Here is a 16,288-nt window from a genome sequence, read left to right as displayed (position 1 = left end):
TTTTTTATTATATAGATTTTCTTTAAGTGAAAACCTCATAAAGAAATAACATGTTTTCCCTTTCCTTAACTCCCATTTTGTATTCTAGGTGATTTTACTAGGGCCTAATATAGGCCACCTTACATTTCACACTTTCTAAACTTAGTTTTGTTTCCTAGATCCTAGAAGACAGTATGATATTTTCTCTGGCCAGTTGCATAATAACTGCAAAATGTAAGTATAAATTGATTTCTGTTTGAGATAGGTTATAAAATATACAAGGATAAAGCTATTCTAAAATAAAGGAAACACTGTTTGCAAGACCTCTTTATAATTTCCCTTCGTTCTTCTTTTTTTATTCTTGTTTGAAAGGCTTGATTCACACAGGCACCTTTTTTTTTTTTTTAAACCCCAGATGCTCTGTGCCACCTCTGAACATTGCCATAAATTTCTTGACACAGTTTATGGATTGTGAATTCTAGTTAGTGCCTTTAAAATGAACTGCTATTGACACCTTTCCAGCCAGAGCTGTGAGCTTTTCAATTTCCTGCTGTGGCTTTTCACTTTGTCTTCAATCTAGTCTGCTATTATTAAGACCTACCAGCAGAGGATATAGGCCACAGAAATCATGATTTAAAAAGAACTCTTCTCTTGGTGGAATTGAAGGTGATTATTATTTAAAATTCTAAAATGGGTGATATATTTCTAGTTTCCTTTCTGGTTTTTAGTTTATCAGACTACCATTTGTTTATACAGTATTTGTAAAAATTTGTATATCCATAAAAATATACTGACATAAAATGCTAAAGGAGATATTAAAACATCAGTTTAAAATCTAAAGAATTTATGTTAACTTGAAGGATTTCACTCACAACTCTTTCAGTTTAAGAAAATTTTAAAAAGGATGAGTATAAATGTAAACTTCCTGTATTTCTTCTTTGTAAAATTTTTGATATCTAGACATGTCCAGATATTATAGATTAAATGGAATTTAGGTAAGCATGTGTCAGATATAATGTATCAAACCTTTTAAATACTTGTTTAAAAATTTATTACATTAAAATATATCTTTGCTGAAGACCTTCAAAAAATCTGAATCATTTATACTCTGGATACCATAAAAAGTGACCATTTCCAAGGTTGATTTAATATTTTAATCTTTTTTGCAGTTTTTAGGGGGAATTTTCAGAGTATTGCTATTTCTTTGCATGTGGGTTGGTTATTTTTTAAGGCACCTCTGAAATTTTGAGAGTCAAGATCGGCAGGAAACCTTAATTAAAGTCCCTCCTCTGCGACTTAGCAAGTCTTAGCCTAGAGCAAGATACTGAACTCTGCATTTCTTTCCTTTTCTAAAATAAGGGTGACCTCCAAGGTATCTTTCAACTATAAAATGGTGTCTTGATTCAATAGTATAATTAAAGAACATTAAGTGGCTTAAAATCCCATTTTAAAGCTATCCCCTCTGTCATACTCTTTAATAGAGTTGTACAAAAGAACCAATGTTTGAGGTTATTAAGTGTATACAGTTAAATTAATTTTAAGTGATAATCTAGTCAATCAGTGTATATGAGTGCCTACTGTATGCAAATACTTGTGCTAAATCTTTCAATATTATATATTACTACATATTGTTGTAAAATTGCATACATGTACATATTGTACACTGTCCACATAAGTTTTCATATCACTCGTGAAATAGAAATTCTGCAGTTCACTCAAAAGCCATAATAAAGAAACATATGTAGGAAAAAGTTAAAGTCCGCTACTCCTATGTGTTTTATGAACTCTGGGTGTGAGTAATATCGAAATAATTGAGCATGAGGTAGCTGTTGATTTTATTGATAATATTTAGTGCAGAAAGTGAATTACATATTTTCCAGGCATTGGAATTGGATGATAAGTGACTTAGGCGAACATTTAAAAAAATTAACTTTGAGATAAATTTAAGCCAGCCCTTTAGCTCAGGAAAGAGATAATTAATAAGCAGAAGTAGAAATTATTAAATGCATTTTAAGAAGTACTTGACATAGAAAATGTAGAGCTGTACATAGAGTCATATCAAGCATAGTCTAGGGAAAGAGATATTATGTGTCTGGATGGTTCCATTTGAACAGTTGTAATCCCAGTGGATTCCTAAAGGGAATATAACTACTGTTTCCTCTGTTTTATGTTCATCATGTAATTAATTTTCTTACCTTTTGATTTCCCCAGTGATTATAATCCATAGCCATTTTAAGCAAAAGTAAGCCATAAGCTAGTGATCTTCCAGTGTTGATGTTCATCAAAGTAATTGTGGTATTTGTTAGAAATATAGAACCCTGGACCACACCCTAAACCTACTGAGTCAGGATCTGTGGATGGTGGGGTTGTGCCATCAGCAACCTCCCAGAAGAGTTTTGAGAACCACTGTCCTAAGCAATAATCGGTCTCAGTTCTTGAACCAGTGTATCTACCTTTACAAGTAAAAATTTAGAGTAATGATTTGTAGGTAAATCTCCTGCTACTTTGATTTGTATGAATCATTTAATTAAAGCTCCTGAGGAAATTGATAAATCAATTTTTTTTTTTTTTTTTTTTTGCGGTACACGGGCCTCTCACTGTTGTGGCCTCTCCCGTTGCGGAGCACAGGCTCCGGACGCGCAGGCCCATCGGCCATGGCTCACGGTCCCAGCCGCTCCGCGGCATGTGGGATCTTCCCGAACCGGGGCACGAACCCGTGTCCCCTGCGTCTGCAGGCGGACTCCTAACCACTGCGCCACCAGGGAAGCCCAGATAAATCAATTTTTTGATTTTACAAGGTCGATTGAACCAAACAGTTCATCACAGTTACCAACATTTAACACTTCCCCAGATGTGAAGTTTATTTATTATCATTACTATTTTATCTAAGGTAAAATGTATTAAGTGCCTTTGATTACTTGCCAGTTTTAAGAAAGAAATCTAGATTTCACTATCTCTTTTTGGGAATATTCTGTAAATATTCATGTTCTGTTCAATGAAGTACAAATCTTGTGAACAGTCTTGTTTTATCTTTTGGTAGCATTTATGTATCTTTTGTATCAGAAAAAAGGAAAATACCAAAAAATTATAAATTTGTTTCTTATTCTGCACCCAAACTATGAATTAGCTGCTTTCATTGTTATTAATATAAATTTTCGCTTAGTGTGTACCTGGGCAGTCTGTTTTTTAACCACCTATGAAGAAGTTCAGAAAAAACTATATGAAGAGATAGACCAAGTTTTTGGGAAGGGACCTGTAACTCCAGAGAACATTGAGGAGCTCAGGTAAGAACACAATAAGAGGAAAGAGGAGATCATTAAAGGGTAAATTTGAGTTGGTTTATCTAATTTAAAGCTAATGCTAATATCTAGGAAAGCTATATATTTTTACAGGACTTAAAGTATTTACATACAGATTTTAATGGATAACTTAACTTGCTTTTTAAAATCTTAAGGTACTTTTGGGAAACCTTTACATGAGCCTGTATAAAATAGTATCAGTGGGCTTCCCTGGTGGCACAGTGGTTGAGAGTCCTCCTGCCAATGCAGGGGACACGGGTTCGTGCCCCGGTACAGGAGGATCCCACATGCCCTGGAGCGGCTGGGCCCATGAGCCATGGCCGCTGAGCCTGTGCGTCCGGAGCCTGTGCTCCGCAGCGGGAGAGGCCACAACAGAGAGAGGCCCACATACCGCAAAAAAAAAAAAATTAGTATCAGTGATATCTAATAAGTGGAACATCCACACCTTGTTGGTACAAATGCAGGATGCTACAGTTCTGTTAGAAAACAATGTGGCAGGATCTTATGAAGTTAAACATACCATATGACTCAGCAGTTCTCCTAGGCATTTACCCGAGAGAAATGAAAACATATGTCAGACAGAGACCTGTATGCAAACATTTATAGTAATACTATTTATGATAGCAAAAACTGGAAGTAGTCCAAATGTTCATCAACTGGTAAATAGATAAATTGTGTTATATATATACAAGGAAATGTTACCAAGTAACGAAAAGTAACACAATATCAATACACACAACAACACGGATAAATCTCTTTATGCTAAGTAAAAAAAAAAATCAAACACAAAAACTGCCTACAATACGTTTTATTTAGGTGAAATTCTAGAAAAAGCAAAACTATTGTGATAGAAAGTAGATCAGTGGTTATCTGGGGCCAGAAATGGGGAGGGGATCAATTACAAAGGATCATGAGGAAAGTTTTTTAGGGTGAGGGAAATGCTCTGTATCTTTCTTGTGGTTATGTTCACACAATTATATACTATTACTAAAATTCATCAAACTGTACAGGTAAAATAGATACTTTTTTTTTTTTGCGGTACGCGGGCTTCTCACTGTGTGGCCTCTCCCGTTGCGGAGCACAGGCTCCGGGCGCGCAGGCTCCGCGGCCATGGCTCACGGGCCTAGCCACTCCGCGGCGTGTGGGATCTTCCCGGACCGGGACACGAACCCGTGTCCCCTGCATCGGCAAGCGGACTCTCAACCACTGCGCCACCAGGGTAGCCCCTAGATACTTTTTTTTATATGTAAGTGATACCTTAATTAAAAAGATTTTTAAAAATAACAGCTGTGACTTCTTAGGGGGTTGGAAGTCTGAGACTGGGTAGCAAGCACCCTTACCTTGGATCATCTTTCAACTATAGAAAAGAAGATAGGGATACAGCCATTGGAAAGAACTCGAAGCTATGGGTTTCACAGGGAGACTTTTGTTACCAATTCTTTAAAATGTAGGACGCTTTATTACAATTTTAAAAGTAATACATACTTGTTTTTTTAATTTATTTTTTAAATTTTTTAACATTTATTGGAGTATAATTGCTTTACAATGGTGTGTTAGTTTCTGCTTTATAACAGAGTGAATCAGCTATACATATATCCCCATATCTCTTCCCTTTACATCTCCCTCCCTCCCACATACTTGTTTTTTGAAGTTTTTATAATACAGAAGTGTATGAAGTGGAAGGTGAATGTCCTTTGTAAAAGAGATAATAATTGTTAACTATCTGTATTGTTTTTCCAGACTTTTTCTATGCATATATACATATGTATTTAACACAAAAAAATTAAAACCATTTAAAAATACAAAACATGTAACTCTTCTGTAAATTCCATTTTTTCTCTAAGTGTGCTGTGGGCAGTGTTCCTATACGTAGTAACTCCACATCCAGTCAGTGACTAAGTTCTGTTGATTTTGCTTTCCAAATAACATTTAGTTGGAAGTTTAGTTTTAGTTCTTTCCATTGCCCCCACTGCCTAGAGCACCATCAACTTGTCTGGGATATTTCAACAGCCTTGGATTTGCTTCCCTCCTATGCATTCTCCAGATTGCTGTTGGAGCCTGTGACTGTACACTGTAATCGCTTCAACTACTTAAAATACACATAACCTGTGACCAATCCCAAACCAACAATCTCTTGGCATCAGAAATTTTCAGAAGCTTCTCAGGTGATTCTAATGTGTAGCCAAAGTTGAGAATCACTGTGCTAGTCATCTTTCTATATCTGGGGAGTCATATCTGATCAGACTCCCCGACTTAACATCCTTCAGTGACTTCTGGTTGCCCTTAAGATAAAATTTAAACTCACCAGCTTAGCTTATAAGGCATTTCAGGAGCTAGGCCTTGCATTCCTCTCCCACCTTATCTCATTACTTGTGTCTCTTCATACCCTTGGATTCAGCTGTATCGAAATTCTTTTGTTTCTTCAAATGTAAAGCACTCTTTTTTATCTTCTGGCTTTTGTCGAGATTCTCTCTTCCTCCCTTCTCTAGCTAACTCCAGTTTTTTCTGCAGGTCTCAGCCTAAGTGTTTATTTCTCTGCAAAGTCCTTTCTCTAGTTAGGTGCTCTTGCCATGTGTCCCCTAACACCCTGACCTTCCTTTATCATAACAGTTACTGTGCCCTTTTTTTTTTTTTTACTTCTTTTACTTTATGGCCACAGAGGAAGTAGAGGTTAAAGAGAGGCTGGAGAGAACTATTATAAAATTCCAATTAATATCATCAGATAATTTGTGAGCTGTTGTATTTACTGAAACCAGAACAGAACAATCAGAGAAATTTCTGGAATGGAGCAACTCCACTAGTAATTTCAAAGCCTTCCTGACTATAGCACCCTAAATAAGAAGCCGTGTTTCTAGGAATACGCTCAACTGGTTGTGCAGAAGAGCCATGTTAAACTAAACTGAGGAGATCTGACATTGACTTCTTTGCCATCCATCATTTTTAATCAACTTTATTGAAGTATAATTTACATATGATAAACTACATTTATTTTATACTCTGCCTTTTTTTCTTTGTATTTACGTTTTTAATATACTGTGGCTTTTTAATTGTTCATTCTTGATGTCCCTTCCTCCGTCCCTTCCCCTGCCAAGTAGACTTTGAAATTCTTTGAGGGTATCTGTCTTGTTCACTGTTGTAGCTCAATATCTAATGCAGTGCTTCTAATGTAGTAGGTACCCAAAAAATATTTGTTCAAAGAGGAAAGGATGTTTCCTCTTGTTTTTGTTGCTTTTAGAAATTACAAAAATCAGCATTCCTATGCTTACATCTTTGCTGATATTTCTGATTGTTTCTATTAATAAGGTTCAACTGGCATTTACTATGGATCCAACTCGTTATTTTTAATGGATGCATAGTATTGCATTGTATGAGATTATTATTTAAGAGTATATGCAATAGTGTAGTGTTTACGATTAGGGGCTATGGAGTAACAGACTTGGGTTTGAATCCTACCAATACCACTTACCTGCAGTACACTTTTAAACAATTGCCTCATTTTTAAAATCTGTAAAATTAAAAACTAATAGCATCCATGAGCTTCTTATAAGGATTAAATGAGATACTGCATAGAAAGTAACAGAACTGGCTCATAGCAAGATTTCAATACATTTTAACTTTTATTCTCATTGGGAGGCACACTTCATATTTTCATATATATTGCCAAGTTATCCTTCAGAAAGGTTGTACCAATTTATACTTCCACCAACTGAATATGAATGTCCTTTTCCTTATTTTTTGTTAGTGTTTGTCTGTGACAGTACTCTTGTTCATCTTTGCTAATCTGTCAGGTAAAAAAATTCGCTTTGATTGGCAATCTTTCCATTGTTAATGAGGTTGAGTATCATTTCTTAGGTTTCCAGGCCATTTGCATTTTTTCTTTGTTTTTGTGGTTTGCTTTTTATATTTTCTGTCCATATTTCTATTGGGGTATTTGATCATTTTAATTATGAATTTTTAAAGAGCTTTGATGCATTAAGGATATATTTACTGTAAATATTTTTCCTTCTTAGCTTTTAATTTTACTTATGATGATTGCAAGTATGAAAAAAAAACTTCCATAGTCATATCATTCAATATTTGTGTTTTTCTTTATGGTATCCTTCATTGTTTCAGTATTTTTATAATTTTTAAGTAGAAAAGTCTTTTATTAAAATTTTTATTAAATCCTTTATTAAAAATAAAAGACGTTGGGGGCTTCCCTGGTGGCGCAGTGGTTGAGAGTCCGCCTGCTGATGCAGGGGACATGGGTTTGTGCCCCGGTCCGGGAAGATCCCACATGCTGCGGAGCAGCTAGGCCCGTGAGCCATGGCCGCTGAGCCTGCGCTCTGCAACGGGAGAGGCCACAACAGTAAGAGGCCCGCGTACCGCAAAGAAAAAAAAAAAGGCGTTTCTACTCAAAAATTTTAAAAATATTGTTTCGAGTTTTCTTCTGGTACTTTTAAAGTTGTTTTTATTTGTTTAAATCCTTACTCAACCTGGACTTTATATACGTCTAATATATAATGTATTTTAAGCAAATAAGAGTTATGATATGACTATTTCAAATTAGGAAGGTTATGAAAATTGTTGAATGACACTTTAAAATGTATATACATTTCAAACTGCCTCTCCCAAAATAAAGATCTTCAAAAACAAATTTTTTTAAACAGGTATTGTCGGCAAGTACTTTGTGAAACTGTTCGGACTGCCACACTGACGCCAGTTTCTGCCCGGCTTCAAGATATTGAAGGAAAAATTGACAAATTTATCATTCCTAGGGAGGTAGGAAACATTTGGTATACTTAACCCATTCAGTTATTCTTTTCAACTCTGTTAGTGTGTGTTTTTAAATTTTATTGTTTAAAGTGTCCAAAAAATGTTGCCTATTATTAAATCAAAGACACGTGTTTTAAATGACAAAATAATATGTGCTTGTTTTAAAGTTCAAACAATATAAAAGAAAGGCTCATTTCTCCACACGTACTACTGTGAATAGTTTAGTGTTTATTTTGTAGGTCTTTTTCTGTATATATGTATTACTCTGTGTGTATATACATGTATACGTATGTATTTTTAAAACCAAATTCATATGTGAAAGAGTACTCTGTGTATTCTTTAATTTTCTTTTATTGAGTGTACCATGGCAATCGATACAACTGGCACTTACTGTGGATCCAACTCGTTATTTTTAATGGACGCATAGTATTGCATTGTATGAATGTACCGTAATTTATTTAAGCAGTCCCCATTGATGGAAATTTAGATTGACGTTAATTTTTTTCATTTTTACAAATTGTATACTTGTACTGGTATTGCGAGAGCCTTAGAAAAGGAGTTTGGGGGCCAAACAGCACATGTGTGTAAAATTTAAATTGCCCTCTACAAGGCAGTTTTTACTTTGAGCAACAGTGTATGAGAATGTTTTTCCTTTCCATATTCTTACCACATCTGGATTTATGACTCTTATATGAAAAATTGTCTCTTAATTTACTTTCCCCTGATCATTGGAGAGATTGAACAGCTTTCCATATATATATTAACAGTTTGTATTTCCTTTAACTTCTTTCTAGTGAGTTTATATGTCTTTTTGTATATTATACATATTAATTCTGTCACTTATATGGCAAATTTTTTTTCCTGTCTTATTTATCTTCTGCTTGTTTTATGGTGTGTTTTTTGTTTTATTTTTACTGGATACAGGTTTTAAATTTTCATGTAGTGAAGTTTGTTATTCCTTTATGGCTTCGATATTTTGTGACATGCTCATCCTTCCCACTGTGAGATCACCAAAATAATGGCCTGTGTTTTCCTCTATTATTTTATTTTTTATTTTTTATTCACTATCTATATTAAAAGAGCATTTAGATAAGTTGGCTTTCTGGGCATCATTTTGTCTCTGTTAGACCTTGAATAACTAGAGTAATTTTTTTTTGCAGACCCTTGTCCTTTATGCCCTTGGAGTGGTGCTTCAGGATCCCAGTACTTGGCCATCACCATACAAGTATGAAATTTCTGTCATTGTCTTTGCAATTATTGATTTTTATGTATTTGCAAGTTTTGTGTTCCTTTTTAAGTTTTGAGGAGAAAATTCAATATGTAACAAGCATACAACAAAAGAAAGCCACTGCCTTCCCTGTGTATCTTCTGCTCACTGCTTTTTCTTTCATGAATCTACTGTCTGCTACCCTTTGTCTCTCCTATTACCACTTCTATCCTAAGATCTATTTAATTACTTAATCTCTACAATTATTCTTTAATTTCAATGGTATTTTGGAGTTATTTTACTGATAAGTGGGTATTTTTAAATTAATTACTTAATTTTATTTTTGGCTGTGTTGGGTCTTTGTTGCTGCACACGTGCTTTCTCTAGTTATGGCGAGTGGGTCTACTCTTTGTTCTGGTGCGCGGGCTTCTCATTACACTAGTTTCTCTTGTTGTAGAGCATGGGCTCTAGGCATGTGGGCTTCAGTAGTTGTGACACGTGAGCTCAGTAGTTGTGCCTTGTGGGTTCTAGAGTGCAGGCTCAGTAGTTGTGGTGCACAGGCTTAGTTGCTCTGCAGCATGTGGGATCTTCCCGTACCAGGTCTCGAACCCATGTCCCCTGCAATGGCAGGCGGATTCTCAACCACTGCACCACCAGGGAAGCCCTGGTAAGTGGGTATTGGTTGTGCAGTTTCTTTATTTTCCTTCTTTTGGTCTCAATTATTAAGCTCTTTTAGTCGAATGCAGAAAATAGGTGTTGTGTGTATATTGTTATGTGTGAGAACAGCAAGGGAGGGAAATGGTGAAGAATAAAGTTGATATTGTTTGCCTCTTAGGTAGGCATCTGGTAAATCCACCTTAAAGAAATGGGTTAAGATTTACTGCCCTGAAGAAGGTTATTCATTGAGTTGATTGGGACTAAAAGCTGTGTGAAATGCAGGGGACAGAGTTGATGGCATGGTTGAAGTACTAGAAAAACCTACTTCTGGAATATAAGGATGGGACATTTTCAGTGTTCCTATCATTTTAGTTTTTAATATTACAGTGACATTAAAGGAGAATCTATTAATAAATGAAATAGCAGTCCTTCAAAATCTTCTGTAAAAATGAAGTAAATTTTATATTCCAAGGGGCTTTTGTAGCAAAATTAAAGATATACATTGGTTTAAAAAAAGTATGCTTATAATTATAAAAAATGAAAATTTCAAATTTTAAAACCTTAAAAAAATTTCATGTGGAAAAATGCCAAGTTTTTGATAAACTTTAGGTGTAATGCGAAAAGCATAAGAACTTTGCTGGAACTTTTGACACTATTCCTATCCTCAGAGCACTCAGAGAATCTAGATTACAGATTGAAAATACTGAAAGGAATATCTGCTAAAATGTGGAAATCATTTTTACGAATCAATTGCAGTCAAATTTAAGAAATATTATTAATAATGTTGTATACCAAGGAAAAGCTTTCTTAGGTTGTGCAGCTCATCACCCATCCCTTGTGAAAAGTCCATAGATTCATTTGTGTCAGCACCTTGAGAGGATCCTTGAGAGACTAATTCACAGTAGCAAAAATGTTCGTAGACTGAGATAGACCCTGTAGAGGTAATTGATTAATTATAGTTTAAATGTGTCACACAGAGGAAGATGAAGAGGTTGACTTTTTTCACTATATTTAATGCTCTTGAGGTCAACAGAGGATGTTGCATATCTTTTTATGGCTGAGTAGTATTCTATCTTATGGATGTGCAGGGTTTGTTCAACTTTACCCCACTGAAGGACATTTGGTTTGTTTGCAGTATTTTGCTTTTAGGAGTAAAGCTGTTATAAACATCTGTGTACAAGTTTGTTTGTTTGTTTGTTTTTTTTTTTTTTTGCTGGTATGCGGGCCTCTCACTGTTGTGGCGTCTCCTGTTGCGGAGCACAGGCTCCGGAAGCGCAGGCTCAGCGGCCATGGCTCACGGGCCCAGACGCTCCACGGCATGTGGGATCCTCCCGGACCGGGGCACGAACCCGTGTCCCCTGCATCGGCAGGCGGACTCTCAACCACTGCGCCACCAGGGAAGCCCTGTGTACAAGTTTTGTGTGAACATAGGGTTTCATTTTTTAGGATAAATGCCCAAGAGTACGATTGCTGGGTTATGTGGTTAGTGCATATTTAATTTTGCAAGAAACTGCCAGGCTATTTTTCTCAGATTCTTAGCAGCTGTGTTTTGAGAGATTCAGCTTCTCTGCAGCCTCAATAGCATTAACTATTGTCACTATTTTTTATTTTAATTGTTTTAATAGGTATGTGGTGATATTTCATTGTGGTTTTTATAAGTTTTTTTTGAGTGAGTAGCTGACATTACCTTATTCTCCCTATAGAAAAATGTCTAGATATGATTTATTTACAGAAATAAATGCATGGAAATACATTATTATTGTATTGGCAGTATCTCAGAGGAAGAAACCCTGGGTCAAATTCTATGACTTAAATGGATCATAATGTAAATATTACTCTATACCAAATAATGAAATATTATCAACTTTAAAAAAACAGACTGAAATAGAATTCTCAACTGAAAAGAATGAAGACATGACTTCCCTGGTGGCACAGTGGTTAAGAATCCGCCTGCCAATGCACAGGACATGGGTTCGATCCCTGGTCCAGGAAGATCCCATTTGCCATGGAGCAACTAAGCCTGTGTGCCACAACTACTGAGCCTGTGCTCTAGAGCCCGCGAGCCACAACTAGTGAAGCCACGTGCTGCAACTACTGAAGCCTGCGTGCCTAGAGCCCATGCTCCGCAACAAGAGAAGCCACTGCAATGAGAAGCCTGCGCACTGCAACAGAGAGTAGCTGCCACTCGCTGCAAGTAGAGAAAGCCCACATGCAGCAAGGAAGACCCAATGCAGCCAAAAATAAATAAATAAAATCAAAAAAAAAAAAAAAGAATGAAGACAAACATTCAGAAACCTCAGTATGGACTGGGACCAAGATAGTGACATAGCAGGCTTCTGAATTTCCTTCCTCACACAGATGCATTGAATGTACAGCTACACATGGAGCAATTCCCTCTGAGAAAAATCCAGGAGCTAGCTGAGTGACTCCTACACATTGAGCAAATGAGAAAATACCCACATTGAAACAGGTAGAAAAGAATGAGACACATTCTTGCCATAAACCCCACCCCCAGCCCAGTGCCATACAGTCAGGAGGGAACCCCCAAGTCCCAGCTTCTCCCTGCGGATTGAAGGCTTTGGACCACACATTTAGTGCCCTGGCTTTAAAGACTCCCACCTGAGGAGTGGGCTCCTAAAACATCTACCTCCGAAAGCCATCTGGGCTTGCATTCATGAGTCCCACAGGACTGTAGCAAACAAAAGAAGCAGTTCTTAATGGGAGCATAGCGTGAGCAGAAGCATTCATCATGGCTGTCCCCATAGGGTTCAGCATAGAGGGAACAGGAAAAAATACCTGTCTCCCAGTCTTTCTCTGAAGGAGGTTGACTACCTACTTTACAAGCTGCTGCCTGAAGGTCTAGCTTCTAATTGGCATGCGTCTGGGTATACTGGCTGTGATCCTCCCCGGACCCTGGGGGAGTCAGTGGACACACCTCCACCCTTCTCCTTCTGGTTCACTCCAACAATAAAACCAGGTCGCCAGCATCTCCCTTGCACAGACATCTAGTGTCCCAACTTTTATGGCTGCCATGCAAGGGAGGGATATGCCCTAAATCTCATAGCTCTGATAGCTAGTACATCTTGCATTCATAAGTCCTACGGGACTATAGCAAACAAAGAAGCATATGTTAATGGGCATGGAGGTATTTGTGGTTAGCACCCACCTTTCAGTGCAGAGGGAGCAGGCAAAAATGCCCATCTCCCAGTCTTTCTCTGGAAGGAGTTTGACTACATACCTCACAAGCTGTTGGCTGAGGGTCTGGCTTCTAATTACCACCATCCAGGTGTTGACTGTGATCTTCTGGACCCCAGAAGAGCTGATGGGTACTTTCCTCACCTTCTCCCCCCAACTTTACGCCAACAATAAATCCAGCTTGCAAGTATCTCCCAGGAAGGAGCTTGTCCACACATCTAGCAGTCCAGCTTTTATATCTGCCACCTAAGGGACAGGCCCCCATCACCCAGCTGTGATAGCTTATGGGACTTGCATTTACAAGTTCCACAAGGTTATAGTAAAGAAACAAACAGTTTTTAAATGGGTGCAGGAACACCCCCTGTGGCTATACACCCAGGCTCAGCACAGAGGGAGCAGATAAAAACGTACATCTCCCAGTTTCTCCTTGGAAGCAGTTTGACTACATACATCCTTACCTGTTGCCTGGCAGTCCATCTTCTTATCAGCCTGTGTATAGGTGCTGACTGTGATCCTCTCCTTTTGGACACTGACAGGTCATGACATACCCTCAACTACTGGGAGCAACTGTGAACAAAGACAGCAGGTTAGACAATCACAGATGTTTAAGAGGCAACCAGGAAGTCAGGCTAGGCTAATTAATGAGCTTCATCTCCTACACAAGACTGTGACAGCAGTCTATTTTACTAGATAAAATAGTCTGCTGTAAAGTGATGACACTGGAGAAAGACTGGAACAGCCATTGCTGGCTTTCCATGAAAAGCCATATGCCAAGGAATTGGGCAAACATAGGAAGCTGGAACACACAAGGAAATGATTTCTACTCTAGAACCTCCAGAAAGAAGTGCAGCCCTGCTTACACCTTCATATTAGCCCGAGTGAAGAAGGAGCCCCCCAGGAAGGAATTCTGGAAGATACGCCCTTGGATCCTGACAGTGAGGCTTATGAAATGCCTTCTGAGGAACAATATCAGGACTATGAACCTTAAGCCTAAGAAAAATCTTTGCTTCCAGTTTCCTGAGATCTGCTGACAGATGTTCCATCCTGTACAAGTGCTCAGTTCCAAGATGCCCGGTAATAACATTTTCTCAGAGTTTTCACGTTGCATTATGAAGTAGAAAAATGTTTTATCTGATATAAAGAAACCAACACAAGGAGTCATGGAAAATGAAGAAACAGGGGACTATGTTCCAAACAAAAGAGCAAGATAAATTTCCAGAAACTGATCTTAATGAAATGGAGATAAGTGATGTACCTAATAAAAGAATTCAATATAATGGTCATAAAGATTGCTCACGAAGGTCAGGAGAGCAGTGCATGAACAAAATGATAATTTCAGTGAAGAGATAGAAAATATAAAAATGTACCAAACAGAAATCATAGAGCTTAAGAATACAGTAACTGGGGCTTCCCTGGTGGCGCAGTGGTTGAGAGTCCACCTGTCGATGCAGGGGACACGGGTTCGTGCCCTGGTCCAGGAAGATCCCACATGTTGCGGAGCGGCTAAGCCCGTGAGCCATGGCCGCTGAGCCTGCGCGTCCGGAGCCTGTGCTCCGCAACGGGAGAGGCCGCAACAGTGAGAGGCCCGTGTACCGCAAAAAAAAAAAAAAAAATACAGTAACTGAATTGAAAAATTCATTACAAGGGTTTAACAGCAGATTAGATGAAGTGGAAGACAGGATCAGCAGATTTAAAGGCAGGGCAGTGGAATTCATCAGAGTTGCAAAAAGAAAAATGAAGAGTGAATATAGCTTAAGGGACTTATGGGATATCATCAGGTAGTCCAATATACACATTATAGTTGTCCAAGAAGGAGAAGAGAGAGAGAAAGGGACAAAGAAAGTATATTCAAAGAAATAATGGCTGAAAACTTCCCTGTCTGGGAAAAGAAACAGACATCCAGATCCAGGAAGCCTGAAGAGTACCAAAAAAGATGAATCTAAAGAGACACACACTGACACACATCATAATTAAATTGTCAGAAGTTAAAGACAAAGAGGGAATTTTAAAAGAAGCAAGAGAAAAGCAACATGTTATGTACAAGGGAACCCACATGAGACACTCAGCAGATTTTTCAACAGAAACCTTGCAGGCCAGAAGGGAGTGGGCTGATAAATCCAGAGTGCTAAGAGAAAAAAATTGCCAATCAAGAATACACTACCTGGCAAAATTGTCCTTCAGAATTGAAGGAGAGGTAAAGAGTCTCCTAGAAAAACAAAAGCTGAAATGTTAAAGGGAGTTATTCAAGCTCAAATGAAAGGATGCTAATTAGTGACATGAAAACATATAAAAGTATAAAATTCATTGGTAAAGGTAAATACATAGTTAATATGAATACTCAAATATTGTAATGGTCGTGGGTAAATCACTTATAACTGTAGTATAAAGGTTAAAATACAAAAGTATTTAAATGCAATAATTTATTAATGATACACTGTATAAAAAGATGTAAAATGTGACATTAGAAACATAAAATATTGGGGGAAATGTGAAAATGTAGAGCTTTTCAATGCATTTGAAATTAAGTTGTTATCAGATTAAAATAGACAGTTATAACCATAATATATTTTATGTAATCATCCTTGTAACCACAAAGCAAAACCTATATAGTAAATACACAGTGTATAAAGAGAAAGGACTCAAAGCATCCCACTGTAGAAAATCATGAAATCACAGAGGAAGAAAGGAACAAAGGAACTACAAAACTGCTGGAAAACAGTTCACCAAATGGCATTAGTACATCCATACCTATTAATAGTTTCTTTAAACATAAATGGACTAAATTTTCCGATCAAAATACATAGGGTGGGCTTCCCTGGTGGCGCAGTGGTTGAGAGTCCGCGTGCCGACGCAGGGGACACAGGTTCGTGCCCCGGTCCGGGAAGATCCCTCATGCCGCAGAGCGGCTGGGCCCGTGAGCCATGGCCGCTGAGCCTGCACGTCCGGAACCTGTGCTCCGCAACGGGAGAGGCCACAACAGTGAGAGGCCCGCGTACTGCCAAAAAAATCAAAAACAACAAAAAACAAAACAAAACTGTATGATCATCTCAGTAGATACAGAAAAAGCTTTTGCCAAAAGTAAATATCTTTTCATGATTAAAAACTCAACAAATTAGGTATAGAAGGAATGTGCTTCAACATAATAAAGGCCATATATTGACATGCCTATAGCTAACAGCATACTCAAGGGTGAAAT

General features: G+C 37.6%; 1 protein-coding gene across 2 annotated transcripts in view; it reads left to right on the top strand.

Moving 5' to 3' along the window:
• Window positions 1-16,288, top strand: part of CYP20A1 (cytochrome P450 family 20 subfamily A member 1) — an 80,390-nt gene that overhangs the window by 46,211 nt on the left and 17,891 nt on the right. For both annotated transcript variants that reach the window (XM_060016262.2, XM_060016261.2), the window contains exons 8-11: window positions 159-213; window positions 3,143-3,263; window positions 7,928-8,039; window positions 9,194-9,258. In XM_060016262.2, coding sequence (XP_059872245.1) covers window positions 159-213; window positions 3,143-3,263; window positions 7,928-8,039; window positions 9,194-9,258 — 353 coding nt within the window. The remainder of the gene's footprint in view (window positions 1-158; window positions 214-3,142; window positions 3,264-7,927; window positions 8,040-9,193; window positions 9,259-16,288) is intronic.

This window comes from Delphinus delphis, chromosome 7 (genome assembly GCF_949987515.2).
Source record: "Delphinus delphis chromosome 7, mDelDel1.2, whole genome shotgun sequence".
NCBI classification, from domain to species: Eukaryota; Metazoa; Chordata; class Mammalia; order Artiodactyla; family Delphinidae; genus Delphinus; species Delphinus delphis.
This window is presented reverse-complemented; position numbering and strand designations above follow the sequence as displayed.